The 20,960-nt window shown below is 44.1% G+C and overlaps 1 protein-coding gene across 1 annotated transcript in view; it reads left to right on the forward strand.

Annotated features, from left to right (window-relative positions):
• The first annotated feature begins 1,717 nt into the window (after positions 1 to 1,717).
• LOC137304959 (uncharacterized) overlaps positions 1,718 to 20,960 on the forward strand; it is a 44,765-nt gene continuing 25,522 nt past the window's right edge. Inside the window, exons 1-2 of the mRNA XM_067973736.1 lie at positions 1,718 to 2,055; positions 17,517 to 17,786. Coding sequence (XP_067829837.1) covers positions 1,944 to 2,055; positions 17,517 to 17,786 — 382 coding nt within the window. The 5' untranslated portion in view covers positions 1,718 to 1,943. The remainder of the gene's footprint in view (positions 2,056 to 17,516; positions 17,787 to 20,960) is intronic.

The following is a 20,960-nucleotide window of genomic DNA, read 5'->3' on the forward strand; positions in this document are numbered from 1 at the left end:
AGGAGAGAGGGGGAGAGAGGCTGGAGAGGGAGAGAGAGGGGGAGGCTGGTGAGAGAGAGAGAGAGAGAGATGGATGGAGGGAATGAGTGAGGGAGGGAGAGAGAAAGCAGGAAGAGAAAGAGAGAATGGGAAGGAGAGAGTGGGAGGGTTTGAGGGAGGGAGAGGGGAGAGAGAGTGTAGAGGGTGAAGCGAGGGAGACAAGAGAGGAGAGAGCGGATCGAGAGGGGAGGGATGGTGAGGGACAGAAAGAGAGAGAGGGAGGCATGTGGAGAGAGGATAGGAGAGGCGAGGGGGAGGGCGAGAGATGGAGATTGGGAGGACAGGGGGAGAGAGATAGAGGGAGGGAAGAGAGAGAGGGTGAGCAGAGAGAGGGAGGGTGAGGGAGGAAGTGGGAGAGAGAGGGGGAGGGAGTGAGAGAATAGGGAGACGGGGAGAAAGATAGAGAAAGAGGGAGAGTGGTGGGACGGAGAGAATAGAGTGCGAGCGAGAGGAGAGACAGAGAGGGAGTGGGGGGGAGAGCAAGAAGGGGAGGGAGAGAGGAGAGAGAGAGGATAGTGGGATGGAGGGAGAGGGGGAGGTAGACGGGAGAGAGAGAGGAGAAGGGGGAGAGAGAGAGAGGGGTGAAGGAGAGAGGGAAGATGGGTGAGGGAGGGGGAGAGAGAGGAGAGAGATCGGGAGCGGAAGTGTTGTGGAGTTCCCACATGGCACAGGATGTGCATGCGACGGGCCCCAGATGTCCAGCCAAGTTAGCTAACAGTTATTTAAACTTTGTTTAGCTTTAAAGCACTTTACTGTTTATCCTTCATTGAAACACTAACCAGTGAACCAAATACTTGCTAACTTACACTCGGCGCTCCTCCTTGCCTTGTTTTGTTATGTGACCGTCCATACAGGAGTGGGTATATGATGTGACCGTCCATACAGGAGTGGGTATATGATGTGACCATCCATACAGGAGTGGGTATATGATGTGACCATCCATACCCGGGTGGGTATATGATGTGACCGTCCATACCCGGGTGGGTATATGATGTGACCGTCCATACTCGGGTGGGTATATCATGTGACCGTCCATACTCGGGTGGGTATATTATGTGACCGTCCATACTCGGGTGGGTATATGATGTGACCGTCCATACCCGGGTGGGTATATGATGTGACCGTCCATACCCGGGTGGGTATATGATGTGACCGTCCATACCCGGGTGGGTATATGATGTGACCGTCCATACCCGGGTGGGTATATGATGTGACCGTCCATACTCGGGTGGGTATATCATGTGACCGTCCATACCCGGGTGGGTATATCATGTGACCGTCAATACTGGGGTGGGTATATTATGTGACCGTGCATACCCGGGTGGGTATATTATGTGACCGTCCATACCCGTGTGGGTATATTATGTGACCGTCCATACCCGTGTGGGTATATTATGTGACCGTCCATACTCGGGTGGGTATGTTAAGTGACTTCCTGCCGAAATTTTGTGTAATGGAATAAACAACATTGTCCCAAGCCCTCTCCTACATGCCTGGATCGCTGCATTTACACTAATTTTGGAGAGGTAATACAAGGCAATTTATTTTTCTGTCTCCTCTGCCCATGCCCTTGAATTCTCCACTTTAATTATTCTGTTTAACTAATCCATAGAACAGAGTATTTGACTGTTATTCATTAAAGTTATGCAATGATTTTTTTTGTAGTTGATTTGCAGCATCAGCGACAATTTAATGGTACAGCATATATTGTTGCTCCCAGATATTCTACTGTTTTACTGGTCGCATACAGAGGTGAAACGCCTCCATTGGGAACGTCGATCAGATGGTCAATTGTGAGACCTTCCTTTCAAACATTTATTTTGCTTCATACTCTTGGGTCAACTGAGATTCGACTCAGTGAATATTATGTACACCGAATAAATTACAATTTACATGATGCGTCTATGGAACTGAAGAATGCAGATCTGGCTGACAATGGCATTTATGAGGCCATCCTGAAAAGATCTGGGCGTTCTGGAAACCGGTCTTACTTTAATACAATCCTGGAAGTTCAAGGTAAGGGCAACTAATATATGTTGTACCATATGTGGGAAATAGAGCTTTCTGTCCCTTCATGCCTGACATTTGTTGAAAGCTCATTGTCACTTTCAGTCTGCCTGCCTCTCCCTCACTGTCTCCGTCTCTCTCTCTCTCTCTCTGTCCTCACTTACTTGGTTACTCATTGGTCACCATCTGTCTTTTTATCATCTTACATAGACTGTACTGCACTGAAATAGACCATTCGGCCCTACAGGTCCATGCCGGTGTTTATGCACCACATGAGCCTCTACCCACCCTTCTTCATCGAACCCCATCAATATACCCTTCTATTCCCTTCTCCCTCATTGTTTATCTTTCTTCCCCTTAAATGCATCTACGCTATTTGCCTCAACTACTCTTTGTGATAGTTGAGGCTAATAGACCCTAAGACCAGAAGAGATAGGAGCAGGAGTAAGAACATAAGAAATAGGAGCAGGAGTAGGCCAATCGGCCCCTCAAGGCTGCTGCGCCATTCAATAAGATCATGGCTGATCTGATCCTAACCTCAAATCTAAATTCATGTCCAATTTCCTGCCCGCTCCCCGTAACCCCTAATTCCCTTTACTTCTCGGAAACTGTCTATTTCTGTTTTAAATTTATTTAATGATGTAGCTTCCACAGCTTCCTGGGGCAGCAAATTCCACAGACCTACTACCCTCTGAGTGAAGAAGTTTCTCCTCATCTCAGTTTTGAAAGAGCAGCCCCTTATTCTAAGATTCTGCCCCCTCGTTCTAGTTTCACCCATCCTTGGGAACATCCTTACCGCATCCACCCGATCAAGCCCCTTCACAATCTTACATGTTTCAATAAGATCGCCTCTCATTCTTCTGAACTCCAATGAGTAGAGTCCCAATCTACTCAACCTCTCCTCATACGTCCACCCCCGCATCCCCGGGATTAACCGAGTGAACCTTCTTTGCACTGCCTCGAGAGCAAGTATGTCTTTTCTTAAGTATGGAGACCAAAACTGTATGCAGTATTCCAGGTGCGGTCTCACCAATATCTTATATAACTGCAGCAATACCTCCCTGTTTTTATATTCTATCCCCCGAGCAATAAAAGCCAACATTCCGTTGGCCTTCTTGATCACCTGTTGCACCTGCAGACTAACTTTTTGATTTTCTTGCACTAGGACCCCCAGATCCCTTTGTACTGCAGTACTTTCCAGTTTCTCGCCATTAAGATAACAACTTGCTCTCCGATTTTTCCTGCCAAAGTGCATAACCTCACATTTTCCAATATTGTATTGCATCTGCCAAATCTCCGCCCACTCACCCAGCCTGTCTATATCCCCTTGTAGGTTTTTTATGTCCTCCTCACTCTCTACTTTCCCTCCCATCTTTGTATCATCTGCAAACTTTGATATGTTACACTCGGTCCCCTCCTCCAAATCGTTAACATAGATTGTAAAGAGTTGGGGACCCAGCACCGACCCCTGCGGAACACCACTGGCCACTGGTTGCCAGTCCGAGAATGAACCATTTATCCCAACTCTCTGCTTCCTGTTAGATAACCAATCCTCCACCCATGCCAGAATATTACCCCCAATCCAGTGATTCTTTATCTTGAGCAATAATCTTTTATGTGGCACCTTGTCGAATGCCTTCTGGAAGTCTAAATACACTATGTCCACTGGTTCCCCTTTATCCACCCTGTACATTATGTCCTCAAAGAACTCAAGCAAATTTGTCAGACATGACTTCCCCTTCGTAAAGCCATGCTGACTTTGTCCTATTAAATTATGTTTACCCAAATGTTCCGCTACTGTCTCCTTAATAATAGATTCCAAAATTTTACCCACCACAGATGTTAGGCTAACTGGTCTATAATTTCCAGCCTTCTGCCTACTACCCTTTTTAAATAAGGGTGTTACAGTAGCAGTTTTCCAATCTGCCGGGACCTTTGCCGAGTCCAGAGAATTTCGGAAAATTATTACCAAAGCATCCACAATCCCTACTGCCACTTCCCTCAAGACCCTAGGATGTAAGCCATCAGGTCCAGGGGATTTATCCGCCTTGAGTCCCATTAATTTACTGAGTACCAATTCCTTAGTGATTTTAATCGTATTTAGCTCCTCCCCCCCGAGAGCCCCCTGTTTGTCCAGTGTTGAGATATTCTTAGTGTCCTCTACCGTAAAGACTGAAACAAAATATTTGTTCAGCATTTTTGCCATCTCCATGTTTCCCATCATTAATTTTCCGGTCTCATCCTCTAAAGGACCTACGTTTGCCTTAACTGTAGAAACTCTTGCCATCTGTTTTTATATTTTTTGCTAATTTATTTTCATCATCTATCTTCCCTTTCTTAATCAATCCTTTCGTTACTTTTTGCTGTCTTTTGAAGACTTCCCAATCTTCTATCCTCCCACTAAGTTTGGCTACCTTATATGTCCTTGTTTTTAGTCGGATACTATCCTTAATTTCTTTACTTAGACACGGATGGCTGTCATTTCTTTTGCACCCTTTTTTCCTCAGTGGAATATATATTTTTTGAAAGTTGTAAAATAACTCCTTAAATGAACACCACTGCTCATGTACCGTCTTACCCTTTAATCTATTTTCCCAGTCCACTTTAATCAATTCCGCTCTCATACCATCATAGTCTCCTTTTTTTCAAGCTCAGTACGCTTGTTTGAGAACCAACCTTCTCACCCTCTAATTGGATATGGAATGTAACTGTTGTGGGAAAATCACCACTCGGAGTCAGACTTAAAGATTCAACATGCAGTTTATTGGACAAAGTACTTTGGGAGAAGAACTGGACGCTCCGCAGCGTGCGCAACTACCTTCTCAACTTCAAAATGGTTGTCACGCTTTTTTATACCTTTGAAATACAGATTTTCAGCAGCTATTACATCATTAGTCTTTATTAGTGTACACATTAACCAATTAGGCCCGCACAGCAACCACAGACCTCCAATCACATTAAAACAACTGTTATCACCTTAAGACAGTATGGTCTTTGTCTATTCAGTCTGGTTCTGTAGTTTTTATCAGCTCGTTGTGAAATGTCTTTTGTATTCCCAGACTGTACGTCAGTTTTCGGAATATACAAACTCAGCACTTTAACTGTCTTTCCCACAGTCACAGAATCCATTTTGTTTAGTAGTGTCCATTTTGTTAGTAGTCAAGTGTTATGTTTAAGCTTTTAATTAAGGTTAGTCTGGTCTGCACAAAGCACATTTCGGTGTGGTTTTAGGGTAATGACCGCAGCCATGCACACAACAGTCACTTCATCTTTGCCTTTAACCCAACAGCCCAAATTTTACCCTAACAGTAACCATGTTATGGTCACTCATTCCAAGGGGATCCTGAACTAGGACATTATTAATTAATCCTGGCTCATTACACAGGACCAGGTCCAAGGTTGCTTGCCCCCTTGTAGGATCAGTTATATACTGCTCAAGAAATCCATCCCTAATACACTCAATAAACTCTTCCTCAAGGCTGCCCTGCCCAATTTGATTTGTCCAGTTAATATGATAGTTAAAATCCCCCACAATTATAGCTGTTCCCTTATTACATGCCCCGACTATTTCCTGATTAATACTTCTTCCAGCAGAGTTGCAACTATTAGGAGGCCTATACACTACGCCCACTAGTGTTTTTTCCCCTTATTATTCCTTATCTCTACCCAAACTGTTTCATTATCCTGATCCTTTGTCCCACTATCATTTCTCTGTATTACAGTGATTCCTTCCTTTATTAACATAGCCACCCCACCTCCCCTTCCTTCCTGCCTGTCCTTCCTGATTGTTAAATACCCTGGCATATTTAATTCCCAGTCGTTGTCACCCTGCAGCCATGTTTCTGTAATGGCCACAAGATCATACCCATACGTAGTTATTTGTGCCGTTAACTCGTCCATTTTGTTACGAATGCTATGTGCATTCAGATAAAGAACTTTCAAATATGTTTTGTGACACTTAGTTCCTGCTTTTTCCTTTTTTAACACTTTACCTTTTACTCCATACCTTTTGTCCCTTCCTGACACGCTTTGCTCTGTCTCCCTGCTCAGGTTCCCAACCCCCTGCCACAGCTTTGATGCTGGGTTAATCGCCTTACGCCTTCTTTTTTTTATTTTATCTGTCGTGCCTAAAATACACTTTCTTTCCACTGCTCTACGCTTTTCCCTTTCTCTTGTTCTTGAACAACTGTTTGTACTATTTGTATTGTAGATTTCCCCTGGGTCTTCCCCTCTCTTGCTGCTCTCAACTTTATTCCCTTCTGACTCCCCGCTCAGGTTCCCATCCCCCTGCCACTCTGGTTTAAACCTTCCCCAACAGCACTAGCAAACACCCCCGCGAGGACATTGGTCCCGGTCCTGCTCGGGTGTAACCCATCACGCTTGTACAGGTCCCACCTTCCCCAGAACCGGTCCCAATGTAGGCCATTCGGCCCCTCGAGCCTGCTCCGCTATTTAATGAGATCATGGCTGATCTGATTTTTACCTCAGTTCCACTTTCCCATGCTTTCCCCATATCCTTTGACGCCCTTACTGATCAAAAATTTGTCGAACTCAGCCTGGAATGTATTCAATGACTCAGCCTCCACAGCTTTTTGGGGTTAAGAATTCCAAAGATTCATGACCCTCTGGGAGAAGAAATTCCTCCTCATTTCCATCTTAAACGGGCGACCCCTTATTCTGAGACTATGCCCCCTAGTTTTAGATTCCCCCATGAGGGGTAACATCCTCTCAGCATCTACCCTATCGAGTCCCCTCAAAATCTTCTATGTTTCAATAAGATCATCTCTCATTCGTCTAAACTCCAACGAGTATAGACCCAACCTGTTCAATATGCAGTTTTGGTTACCTTTCAGTTCTGCTTTTCATCCTAGTAAATCTTTTTTGCACCTTTTCCTTTTTATAATTTTTAACTTCTTTTAATATGCAACTTCTTTAAGATGCAATCCAACCGAACCAGGGGCTAAGTTTGATTAGTTTATCAATTATCTCCCCACTTTCTATCTTAAATGCCTTTATATCTTTTTTAATCTCTCCTTCTAATGTCATGCCCATCATGTTAGTCTCCCTGGAAAATACTGAGGCAAAGTAATTATTTCATTTTTCTGCCATTTCACTGTCGTTGCCTGTGAGTTTTTCGTGTGTATCCCTTAGTGGCCCTATTCCTATCCTCATTTTTCTTTTGTTATTTATGTGTCTGTGGAATACTTTACTATTTCTACTGATATTCCATGACAATTTAATTTTGTAGTTTCTCTTTGCCTTCCGAATTGTTTTTTTGACTTCTTCCCTAACGTTTTCGTATTCGGTTTTGTCATCCTCTCCTTCGTTGTCTATGTACTTAGAGTATGCCTTTTTCTTTAGTTTCAATTTTGCCCTTATTTAGGAACATAGAAACATAGGAACAGGAGTAGGCGATTCAGCCCCTCGTGCCTGCTCCGCCATTTGATAAGATCATGGCTGATCTGTGATCCAGCTCCATCAACCTGCCTTTGGCCCATATCCCTTAATACCTTTGGTTGCCAAAAAGCTGTCTATCTCAGATTTAAATTTAGCAATTGAGCTAGTATCAATTGCCGTTTGTGGAAGAGAGTACCACCCTTTGTGTGTATAAATGTTTTCTAATCTCACTCCTGAAAGGTCTGGCTCTAATTTTTAGACTGTGTCCCCTACTCCTAGAATCCCCAACCAGCGGAAATAGTTTCTCTCTATCCACCCTATCTGTTCCCCTTAATATCTTATAAACTTCGATCAGATCACCCCTTAGCCTTAGAAACTCTAAAGAATACAACCCCAATTTGTGTAATCTCTCCTCGTAACTTAACCCTTGAAGTCCGGGTATCATTCTAGTAAACCTACGCTGCACTCCCTCCAAGGCCAATATGTCTTTACGAAGGTGCGGTGCCCAGAACTGCTCACAGTACTCCAGGTGCGGTCCAACCAGGGTTTTGTATAGCTGCAGCATAACTTCTGCCCCCTTGTACTCTAGTCCTCTAGAAATAAAGGCCAGCATTCCATTAGCCTTATTGATTATTGTTCATGACACTTCAATGATCTATGTACCTGAACCCCTAAGTCCCTTCGGACATCCACAGTTTTTAACTTTTTACCATTTAGAAAGTACCCTGTTCTATCCTTTTTTGATCCAAAGTGGATGACCTCCCATTTGTCTACATTGAATTCCATTTGCCACAGTTTTGCCCATTCACCTAATCTATCAATATCGCTTTGTAATTTTATGTTTTCATCTACACTGCTTACAATGCCACCAATCTTTGTGTCATCGGCAAAACTTAGATATGAGACTTTCTATGCCTTTATCTAAGTCGTTAATAAATATTATGAATAATTGAGGCCCCAAGACAGATCCCTGCGGGACTCCACTAGTCACATCCTGCCAATGTGAGTACTTACCCATTATCCCTACTCTCTGTCACCTTTCGCTCAGCCAATTTCCTAACCAAGTCTGTACTTTTCCCTCGATTCCATGGGCTTCGATCTTAGCTAACAGTCTCTTATGTGGGACCTTATCAAATGCCTTCTGGAAGTCCATATAAATAACATCCATTGACATTCCCCTGTCCACTACTTTAGTCACCTCTTCAAAAAATTCAATCAGGTTTGACAGGCACGACCTACTTTTCACAAATCCATGCTGGCTCTCTCTGATTAACTGAAAATTCTCGAGGTGTTCAGTCACCCTATCCTTAATTATAGACGCCAGCATTTTCCCCACAACAGATGTTAGGCTAATTGGTCTATAATTCCCCGGTTTCCCTCTCTCTCCTTTCTTAAAAAGCGGAGTGATGTGCAATTTTCCAATCTGGAGGGACAGTTCCTGAATCTAGAGAACTTTGAAAGATTATAGTTAGGGCATCTGCAATGTGCTCACCTACTTCCTTTAAAACCCTGGGATGGAAACCATCTGGTCCTGGTGATTTGTCACTCTTTAGTGCTATTATTTTCTTCATTACTGTTGCTTTACTTATGTTAATTTTATTGAGTCCCTGTCCCCAATTCAATATTAGTTTTCTTGGGATTTCCGGCATGCTATCCTCTTTTTCTACTGTAAATACTGATGCAAAGTAATTGTTCAACATGTCTGCCATTTCCCCATTATCAATGACAGTATCCCCACTTTCAGTTTTTAAGGGGCCAACATTGCTCCTGATCACCCCCTCTTTTTCCTAATATAACTATAAAAGTTCTTCGTATTGGTTTCAATATCCCTTGCAAGTTTCTTTTCATACTCTCTTTTTGTAGCTCTTACTATCTGTTTTGTGACCCTTTGTTGATCTTTGTATCTTTCCCATTCACCAGGATCTGTGCCATTTTTTGCCTTTTTGTATGCCCTTTCCTTATGTCTTATACTGTCCCTTACCTCTTTAGTTGTCCATGGCTGTTTTTTATGGCAAGTAGAGTTCTTGCCCCTCAGGTGTATAAACCGATTCTGTATCTCGTTAAATGTTTCTTTAAACATTTCCCACTGATCATCAGTCGTTTTACCCATTAACAGATTTGCCCAGTTTACTGTGGACCGTCTCTGTCTCATCCCATTGAAGTCGGCCTTACCCAAGTCTAGAATCTTAGCAGCTGACTCACTTTTTTCCCTTTCAAACACTACATTGAACTCAATCATGTTATGATCGCTATTGGATAGATGTTCACGCACAGTTAAGCTGTTAACTAAATCTGGTTCATTACTCATTACTAAATCTAGTATGGCTTGCTCCCTTGTTGCCTCTAGGACATACTGCTGTAGAAAACTATCCCGGACACATTCAAGAAATTCACTACCTTTCTGACAGTTGCTAGTCTGCTTTTCCGAATCTATGTGAAGGTTAAAGTCCCCCATTAAGACCACTATGCCTTTCTTACACGCTTGTCTAATCTCTGCATTTATACAATCTAGCACTTCAGAGCTGCTGCCAGGGCTCCTATGCACAACTCCCACTATAGTCTTAGATCCTTTCCTATTTCTCAATTCAACCCAGCATCAAAGCTGAAGGTCAGGCTGGGGTGTGTGGTCCAACTAAGAGTTCTATATACAAATGCACGGAGTATAAGGAATAAATTAAATGAACTACAGGTTCAAATTCAAATTGGAGGGTATGACATGATAGCTATTACTGAGACATGGCAAGAGAGGGGAAGACCCAGGGGAAACTTACAATACAAATAGTACAAACAGTTGTTCAAGAACAAGTGAAAGGGAAAAGCGTAGAGCAACAAAATGAAAGTGTACTTTAGGCAATACAGATATAGTGAAAACTAGAAGGCGTAAGGCAATTAACCCAGCATCAAAGCTGAAGGTCAGGCTAGGGTGTGTGGTCCAACTGTTGGCTGCTTACCTCTCGTTATATCCTCCTTCATCATTGAAGTGATTTCATCTCTAATCATTAAGGCTACTCCTCCCCCTCTTCCATTTTCCCTATCTCTCCTGTAGACATTATAACCCGGTATATTTAGTTCCCAATCCTGACCATCCTGCAGCCATGTCTTAGTAATAGCTATCATGTCATACCCTCCAATTTGAATTTGAACCTGTAGTTCATTTAATTTATTCCTTATACTCCGTGCATTTGTATATGGAACTCTTAGTTGGACCACATACCCTAGCCTGACCTTCAGCTTTGATGCTGGGTTAATTGCCTTACGCCTTCTAGTTTTTATTTTATCTGTATTGCCTAAAGTACACTTTCATTCTGCTGCTCTACACTTTTCCCTTTCTCTTGTTCTTGAACAACTGTTTGTACTATTTGTATTGTAAGTTTCCCCTGGGTCTTCCCCTCTCTTGCTGCTCTCAACTTTACTCCCTTCTGACTCCCCGCTCAGGTTCCAATCCCCCTGCCACTCTAGTTTAAGACTTCACCAACAGCACTCGCAAACACCCCCGCGAGGACATTGGTCCCGGTCCTGCTCGGGTGTAACCCGTCTCGCTTGTATAGGTCCCACCTTCCCCAGAACCGGTCCCAACGTCCCAGGAATCTAAATCCCTCCCTCCTACACCATCCCTGCAGCCACGCAATCATCCGGTCTATTCTCCTGTTCCTATACTCACTAGCGCGTGGCACTGGTAGTAATCCTGAGATCAGTACCTTTGAGGTCCTGCTTTTTAATTTATCTCCTAACTCCTTAAATTCACCTTGCAGGACCTCATCCCTTTTTTTACCTATGTCGTTGGTACTGATATGGACTACGACTACTGGCTGTTCACCCTCCCCCTCCAGAATGCCCTGCAGCTGCTCCGTGACATCCTTGACCCTGGCACCATCCTGGAGTCACGTTTGCGGCCGCAGAAACGCCTGTCTGTTCCCCTTACAATGGAATCCCCTATCACTATAGCCCTGCCACTCTCATTCCTCCTCTCATGTGCAGCAGAGCCACCTGTGGTGCCACGAACTTGGCTCTTGCTGCTTTCCCCTGATAAGCCATCTCCCCCATCAGTATCCAAAGCGTTATATCTGTTTGAGAGGGAGATGGCCCCTGGGGACTCCTGCTCTACCTGCCTAGTCCTTTTACTCTGCCTGGCGGTCACCCATTTCCTTTCTGCCTGCGTAATCTTTGCCTGCGGTGTGACCACCTCACTGAACGTGCTACCCACTACAATCTCAGCATCACGGATGCTCCACAGTGAATCCACCCGCAGCTCCAGCTCCGAAATGCGGTTAGCCAGTAGCTGCAACTGGACACACTTCCTGCACACATGGTCACCAGGGACACTGGTAGTGTCCATGACTTCCCACATAGTGCAGGAGGAGCATATCACTGGTGCGAGCTGTGCTGCCATGACTTGCCTTAGATTTACACTGCGTTCACCTCTCAGACTCTGCTCCCGCTCTCGGTCTCTCCTTTTATATTGTGCTCACCTCTTGGACTCTCCTGCCTCACCTGTGACGTCGCACAGTAGTTTTCTTTTGTTGCAGGTCTGCTGCTGCTTTTATCCCCACTCTCAGTCTTCTGACGCTCAGGTCCGCCGCCACTCTGCAGAAAAAGTTAGGAAAAGCCAGGCAAAGCAGCACTTAACCGAATTCCCACACTCACCAAACCCCACACTCACCGAACTCCCACACTCACCAAACTTCCACACTCACCAAACTTCCACACTCACCGAACTCCCACACTCACCAAACCCCACACTCACCGAATTCCCACACTCACCAAACCCCACACTCACCGAACTCCCACACTCACCAAACTCCCACACTCACTGAACTCCCACACTCACCAAACTCCCACACTCACCGAATTCCCACACTCACCAAACCCCACACTCACCGAACTCCCACACTCACCAAACTCCCACACTCACCGAACTTCCACACTCACCAAACTCCCACACTCACCGAATTCCCACACTCACCGAATTCCCACACTCACCAAACCCCACACTCACCGAACTCCCACACTCACCAAACTCCCACACTCACCGAACTCCCACACTCACCAAACTCCCACACTCACCGAACTCCCACTTCTCTTATTGTTCTGGTTCATTTCCCATTATTAGATCCAGCAGTGCTTCCTCTCTTGTTGGGCTTTTTACATATTGGGTAAGAAAGCAGTCCTGCACACATTGTAAAAACTCCATTCCCTGTACCCCTTCGCCTACCTCTTCTTGCCAGTTTATTTGGGGGTCGTTAAAATCTCCCATGATTATTATTCTATGTCCTTTACTTTTTTCACATATTTGCTCACATATTTCTTCCTCCGCCTCCTTTCTACTATTAGGTGGTCTGTACTATACCCCTATTAGTGTGATCGATCCCTTATCTTTTATTTCAATCCACCTGGATTCTGTTTCTATCCTTCTGTTAGTTATGTCCCTTTTTTCCACTGCCATTATGTTACCTCTAATTAGCTACTCCACCCCCTTCTTCCTTTCCTATCCTTTCTGATTATGTTATAACCTGCAATATTTAGTTGCCAGTCCTGATCTTTATGTAGCCATGTTTCAGTTATTCCTACTATATCTGGTTCATCGCTACGGATTATTACATCCGGTTCCCCTGTTTCATTTTGGACGCTGTGTACATTGCTGTACAGTTTAATTTGTCTTTAATAGTTATAAGAACATAAGAAATAGGAGCAGGAGTAGGCCAATCGGCCCCTCGAGCCTGCTCTGCCATTCAATAAGATCATGGCTGATCTGATCCTAACCTCAAATCTAAATTCATGTCCAATTTCCTGCCTGCTCCCCGTAACCCCTAATTCCCTTTACTTCTAGGAAACTGTCGATTTCTGTTTTAAATTTATTTAATGATGTAGCTTCCACAGCTTCCTGGGGCAACAAATTCCACAGACCTACTACCCTCTGAGTGAAGAAGTTTCTCCTCATCTCAGTTTTGAAAGAGCAGCCCCTTATTCTAAGATTATGCCCCCTCGTTCTAGTTTCACCCATCCTTGGGAACATCCTTACCGCATCCACCCGATCAAGCCCCTTCACAATCTTATATGTTTCAATAAGATTGCCTCTCATTCTTCTGAACTCCAATGAGTAGAGTCCCAATCTACTCAACCTCTCCTCATATGTCCACCCCCTCATCCCCGGGATTAGCCGAGTGAACCTTCTTTGTACTGCCTCGAGAGCAAGTATGTCTTTTCTTAAGTATGGAGACCAAAACTGTATGCAGTATTCCAGGTGCGGTCTCACCAATACCTTATATAACTGCAGCAATACCTCCCTGTTTTTATATTCCATCCCCCGAGCAATAAAAGCCAACATTCTGTTGGCCTTCTTGATCACCTGCATACCAACCTTTTGATTTTCTTGCACTAGGACCCCCAGATCCCTTTGTACTGCAGTACTTTCCAGTTTCTCGCCATTAAGATAATAACTTGCTCTTTGATTTTTCCTGCCAAAGTGCATAACCTCACATTTTCCAATATTGTATTGCATCTGCCAAATCTCCGCCCACTCACCCAGCCTGTCTATATCCCCTTGTAGGTTTTTTATGTCCTCCTCACTCTCTACTTTCCCTCCCATCTTTGTATCATCTGCAAACTTTAATATGTTACACTCGGTCCCCTCCTCCAAATCGTTAACATAGATTGTAAAGAGTTGGGGACCCAGCACCGACCCCTGCGGAACACCACTGGCTATTGGTTGCCAGTCCGAGAATGAACCATTTATCCCAACTCTCTGCTTCCTGTTAGATAATCAATCCTCCACCCATGCCAGAATATTACCCCCAATCCAGTGATTCTTTATCTTGAGCAATAATCTTTTATGTGGCACCTTGTCGAATGCCTTCTGGAAGTCGAAATACACTATGTCCACTGGTTCCCCTTTATCCACTCTGTACGTTATGTCCTCAAAGAACTCAGGCAAATTTTATTCCTTTTACTTTATTTTTAACAGTCCTTTTATAATTCTGTTTTATAACTGTTTATGTTATCTTTATTCTTTACCTTCTTCTGACCTTTACACTCATCTCCTGTTTCTTTTATCTTTAGGCTTTTGTTATTGCTACCAGATCCCTCCCCCCATCTTTCTAGTTTAAGGACTCATCGCTGCCCTATTTATTCTTTCCGCTAGGGCCCTGGTCCCACTCATCTTTGATTGATGCAGAGCATCTGCCTCTGCTTCTGATTGTAAAACTCTTCTTCATCCTCCATCTCCTCAGGGCAAGTGGAATTCATAAAGCAATGCCTGTGCTATCCACAGGATGCTTTTGTCTCTTGCATGGTGGGTTGCAAATAAAGATTCAGTGCAAGTAAACTATAATAGTACAACAGAAACCAAAAACCTCCCAAAAACCAACTTTCCAAAATGAACCCCAAAATGTCAGGTAGGACAACTTTAAGAGAGTTACAACAGTGTCCCTGCACCTGAGGGAGTATTCGCTGTGCGCCTAGTTTCACAGGCACATCGTGATGGCATGATGCAATATAGCTACTCATTTTTCATCACTGGTGAAAATTGGGCAGTGAGTAGAGAACATTTTGATCGAGTCGATTTTCACCTCCAGTGTGTTTCGAGCGGGTGGGGAAAGTGCAAAATCACTCAGACCCGGGGTATTTTAACTCCCATGTCTCATCTGCAAGCTGCACGTCCAAAATGGACAGAAAGTGGCAGGGGGAAGTTATGGTGGCTGGAGGCCAAGGAACATAGGAACAGGAGTAGGCCATTCAGCCCCTCGTGCCTGCTCTGCCATTTGATAAGATCATGGCTGATCTGTGATCTAACTCCATATACCTGCCTTTGGCCCATATCCCTTAATACCTTTGGTTGCAAAAAAGCTATCTATCTCAGATTTAAATTTAGCAATTGAGCTAGTATCAATTGCCGTTTGCGGAAGAGAGTTCCAAACTTCTACCACCTTTTGTGTGTAGAAATGTTTTCTAATCTCACTCCTGAAAGGTCTGGCTCTAACTTTTAGACTGTGCCCCCTACTAGAATTCCCAACCAGCGGAAATAGTTTCTCTCTATCCACCCTATCTGTTCCCCTTAATATCTTATAAACTTCGATCAGATCACCCCTTAACCTTCTAAACTCTAGAGAATACAACCCCAATTTGTGTAATCCCTCCTCATAACTTAACCCTTGAAGTCCGGGTATCATTCTAGTAAACTTACGCTGCACTCCCTCCAAGGCCAATATGTCCTTCCGAAGGTGCGGTGCCCAGAACTGCTCACAGTACTCCAGGTGCGGTCTAACCAGGGTTTTGTATAGCTGCAGCATAACTTCTGCCCCTTTGAACTCTAGTCCTCTCGATATAAAGGCCAGCATTCCATTAGCCTTATTGATTATTTTCTGCACCTGTTCATGACACTTCAATGATCTGTGTACCTGAACCCCTAAGTCCCTTTGGACATCCACTGTTTTTAACTTTTTACCATTTAGAAAGTACCCTGTTCTATCCTTTTTTGATCCAAAGTGGATGACCTCACATTTGTCTACATTGAATTCCATTTGCAACAGTTTTGCCCATTCACCTAATCTATCAATATCCCTTTGTAATATTACGTTTTCATCTACACTGCTTACAATGCCATCGGCTAACACCAAAGAATGGCTCACTGACAAGCAGGTAAGTCACGGGGAGGATCTCATGGGAGGGAAGTGTGCAGGGGAAGCCACGATTTTCGCAGTGGGGCCTGGAATACTCCTGCTCCTGCCGGCCCCACAAAGGAAAGTTTTTCACTTACCTTGGAGGGCCTCTTTGTCCTTCCTAACGGCTGCCAGCCCATTTTCACCAGCTGGGAAAACCGAGGCAGATTTCCCACTCAGGAGTGAGTTAAAATGCAGTCGAGGTCCCATTGATGTAATAGGACCCCGATTTGTATAAAGTCACGAGGCTCCCGCCCACTTCTGGCAGGTGCCTCAGCCACCTAACCACAGTCAGCAGTTACAATGGTGACCAGCGTGATTACAGTGGGAACGGGGCAGTGAGTCACAGTGCTCTATTTTTTAAAGCCCCCCCACCCTGTTCCTGCTGATGCACACCCTCCCAGATGCTTTTGGTATCTACAGGCAGGTCCTGTGGAGGATCCAGCAATCAGTGATGGATCTTCTGGACACTCAGCTGCATTTTGAGGGCTGCCTTCCTTGTTTAGTGGCTCCTTAGCCTTCAGCATCTGTCACTTTCCCCAGAGATGGTGCTGCCCTCCTGATGGATGAAGCAGAGCTGCACGGAGGCAACAATTCTATAAGTGTTGGCCATCTGCAGACATGGGCTGGGTCTGGAGACAGACAGCTGCACTCAGCATATTGGAATCGATTTAGGCAGGCAGAGGAAGAGCTGAGATATACAACCTATAGAGCTTATCCCTCCTTTACAGTTTGCTGCTTGAGGTACAAGTTAAACACAGCACTAATCAGCTATTTTACTGTTACTGATTGCATTGTGAGGAGAAAGTGTAATAACCATAGCTAACACCTGGACTCTGGGGTTGAACTATCAGTCCCTGTATGACTTGCAATCTGACTTCCTCAGTATTTTTGGTGGGACTGTGCTCCAGTGATAAGCTTTCAGCCGTTGAGTGTTGACGTCCATCTTTGTTCCCAGGTTTTTTGTCTTTTTACTACGTTGATTTTGCCCTCAGGACCACATTCCATTGTGTTTATTGCAAAAGATTTGGAAAGCATGTCAGAAAATAATGAATTCTGGTTGAAGGAAACCTCGGCTCCATCTGAACTCTGTTTAATGCCTTTAACTTTAACTGCGGCAGTGTAGGGTGTCACACTACTTTCTAATTATTAGTACTCCTTACCACAGGTAAACATTTATTACTACTCCTTAGACATGCAAAGTGCCTCGCTGAGACGATAGATCGGAATAATGACAACTGTCTTCTAACTGGGTGTCTTTACTTTGACCTGGCAGTAAGTCACGTTGCGGATTTTCTGAAGTTGTAAGATGCCCTTTTGAGAGGGTCAGCAAAGAAATTTACCAGCAGAATGCTGTTTAAAGTCTCTTAACACACCAAGTTCCATTATTGCTTTCATGTGATCTTTCTCTTTTGACAGATGTTTTGCAAGTGCCATTCATAATGCAAAATCCTGTCCATGCAGTGAATATTGTTCATCTTAATTGTGTTGTGAAATATGGAGAAACGAATGCAATCTGGTGGCTAAAAGGAGGTAAACCACTTCAAAATGATGCAACTTACAAAATGTCGATTGACAACAGAACCCTGACTGTTGTCGCTGAACAAGTTTTGAACTGCGAGCTGTATACTTGTGTGATTAGAAACAAGGTCAGCCAGCAAGAGGGCTCTCATTTGCTCATTGTTGAAGGTACGTTTTATGATGGTCCTATTAAGTGTTCATGTGTTTACATGATGGTGATTGTAAGACCAGTGCACTGTCGCATTTTAGGACTTCTAATTAGAATTGTACAGCCTCAAAGGGATTTTGTTTTAATTTATTTTAAGATACTCCCGCGGGGTTAAATTCATATTACAAGGAATTCACTCATAAAATCATCGAAAATTTACAACACAGAAGGAGGCCATTCGGCCCATCGTGTCCGTGCCGGCTGAGAAACGAACCACCCAGCCTAATCCCACTTACCCGCATTTGGTCCGTAGCCCTGCAGGTCACGGCTCTTCAGGTGCACATCCAGGTATTTTTTAAATAAGTTGAGGGTTTCTGCCACCCACTCAGGCAGTGAGTTCCAGATCCCCACCACCCTCTGGGTGAATTTTTTTCCCCTCATTTCCACTCCAATCCTTCTACCAATCACTTTAAATCTACGCCCCCTGGTTATTGACCCCTCCGCTAAGGGAAATAGGTCCTTCCTATCCACTCTATCTAGGCCCCTCATAATTTTGTACACCTCAATCAAGTCACCCCTTAGCCTCTTCTGTTCCAAGGAAAACAACCCCAGCCTATCCAATCTTTCCTCATAGCTAAAATTCTCCAGTCCTGGCAACATCCTCGTAAATCTCCTCTGCACATCTCTAGTGCAATTACATCCTTCCTGTAATGTGGTAACCAGAACTGTGCGCAGTACTCAAGCTGTGGCCTAACTAGTGTTTTATACAGTTCCAGCATAACCTCCCTGCTTTTATATTATATGCCTCGGCTAACAAAGGAAAGCATTCCATATGCCTTCTTAACCACCTTATCTACCTGTCCTGCTACCTTCAGGGATCTGTGGACATGCACTCCAAGGTCCCTCATTTCCTCTACACCTCTCAGTATCCCACCATTTATTGTGTATTCCCTTGCCTTGTTTGCTCTCCCCAAATGCATTACCTCACACTTCTCCGGATTGAACTCCATTTGCCACTTTTCGGCCCATCTGACCAGTCCATTGATATCTTCCTGCAGTCTACAGCTTTCCTCCTCACTATCAACCACACAGCCTATCTTTGTGTCATCCGCAAATTTCTTAATCATGCCCCCTACGTTTAAGTCCAAATCGTTAATGTGTACCACAAAAAGCAAAGGACCTAGTACCGAGCCCTGCGGAACCCCACTGGAAACAGCCTTCCAGTCCCAAAAACACCCGTCGACCATTACCCTTTGCTTCCTGCCACTGAGACAATTTTGGATCCAATTTGCCACATTCCCTTGGATCCCATGGGCCTTTACTTTTTTGACCAGTCTGCCATGTGGGACCTTGTCAAAAGCCTTGCTAAAATCCATGTAGACTACATCAATTGCACTACCCTCATCGATCCTCCTTGTCACCTCCTCAAAAAATTCAATCAAGTTAGTCAGACCCGACCTCCCTTCGACAAATCCGTGCTGACTGTCCTTGATTAGTCATGGATTCATCATTTTTGAATCAACATTAAAGCCAGCAGACTTTAAACAAAGATCACAGTAACGAGAATACAACAAGCGGTCTTGGTTACAACCTCCGGTCTTGCTATTATTTAAGTAGACATTGGTTAGCAAAGATGAACTCTGGATTAAAGGGCACACGTGACAAGTGACAGTAAAGCGGAGACAATATCTAGTGCAAGATCAGCAGAATGTGTAACATGCTTATAGTCAGATTGTAGCCAGACTAAGACACTGTAGAATATTCCCTTGTACCCAGACGAGCAGACTGTAGAATATTCCCTTGTACTCAGACCAACACACTGTAGAATATTCCCTTGTACTCAGACCAACACACTGTAGAATATTCCCTTGTACCCAGACCAACTCACTATAGAATATTCCCTTGTACCCAGACCAACACACTGCAGAATATTCCCTTGTACCCAGACCAACTCACTATAGAATATTCCCTTGTACCCAGACCAACACACTGTAGAATATTCCCTTGTACCCAGACCAACACACTGTAGAATATTCCCTTGTACCCAGACCAACTCACTATAGAATATTCCCTTGTACCCAGACCAACACACTGTACAATATTCCCTTGTACTCAGACCAACACACTGTAGAATATTCCGTTGTACCCAGACCAACACACTGTAGAATATTCCCTTGTACCCAGACCAACACACTGTAGAATATTCCCTTGTACCGAGACCAACTCACTATAGAATATTCCCTTGTACCCAGACCAACACACTGTACAATATTCCCTTGTACTCAGACCAACACACTATAGAATATTCCCTTGTACCAGACCAACTCACTATAGAATATTCCCTTGTACCCAGACCAACTCACTATAGAATATTCCCTTGTACCAGACCAATTCACTATAGAATATTCCCTTGTACCCGGACCAACACACTGTAGAATATTCCCTTGTACTCAGACCAACACACTGTACAATATTCCCTTGTACTCAGACCAACACACTGTAGAATATTCCCTTGTACCCAGACCAACACACTGTACAATATTCCCTTGTACTCAGACCAACACACTGTAGAATATTCCCTTGTACCCAGACCAACACACTGTACAATATTCCCTTGTACCCAGACCAACTCACTATAGAATATTCCCTTGTACCCAGACCAACACACTGTACAATATTCCCTTGTACTCAGACCAACACACTGTAGAATATTCCCTTGTACCCAGACCAACACACTGTACAATATTCCCTTGTACTCAGACCAACACACTGTACAATATTCCCTTGTACTCAGACCAACACACTGTAGAATATTCCCTTGTACCCAGACCAACTCACTATAGAATATTCCCTTGTACCCAGACCAACACAGTAGAATATTCCCTTGTACCCAGACCAGCACTGTACAATATTCCCTTGTACCCAGACCAACACACTGTAGAATATTCCCTTGTACCCAGACCAGCACTGTAGAATATTCCCTTGTACTCAGACCAACACACTGTAGAATATTCCCTTGTACCCAGACCAACACACTGTACAATATTCCCTTGTACTCAGACCAACACACTGTACAATATTCCCTTGTACCCAGACCAACACACTGTAGAATATTCCCTTGTACCCAGACCAGCACTGCAGAATATTCCCTTGTACTCAGACCAACACACTGTAGAATATTCCCTTGTACCCAG

This window comes from Heptranchias perlo, chromosome 39 (genome assembly GCF_035084215.1).
Source record: "Heptranchias perlo isolate sHepPer1 chromosome 39, sHepPer1.hap1, whole genome shotgun sequence".
NCBI lineage: Eukaryota > Metazoa > Chordata > Chondrichthyes > Hexanchiformes > Hexanchidae > Heptranchias > Heptranchias perlo.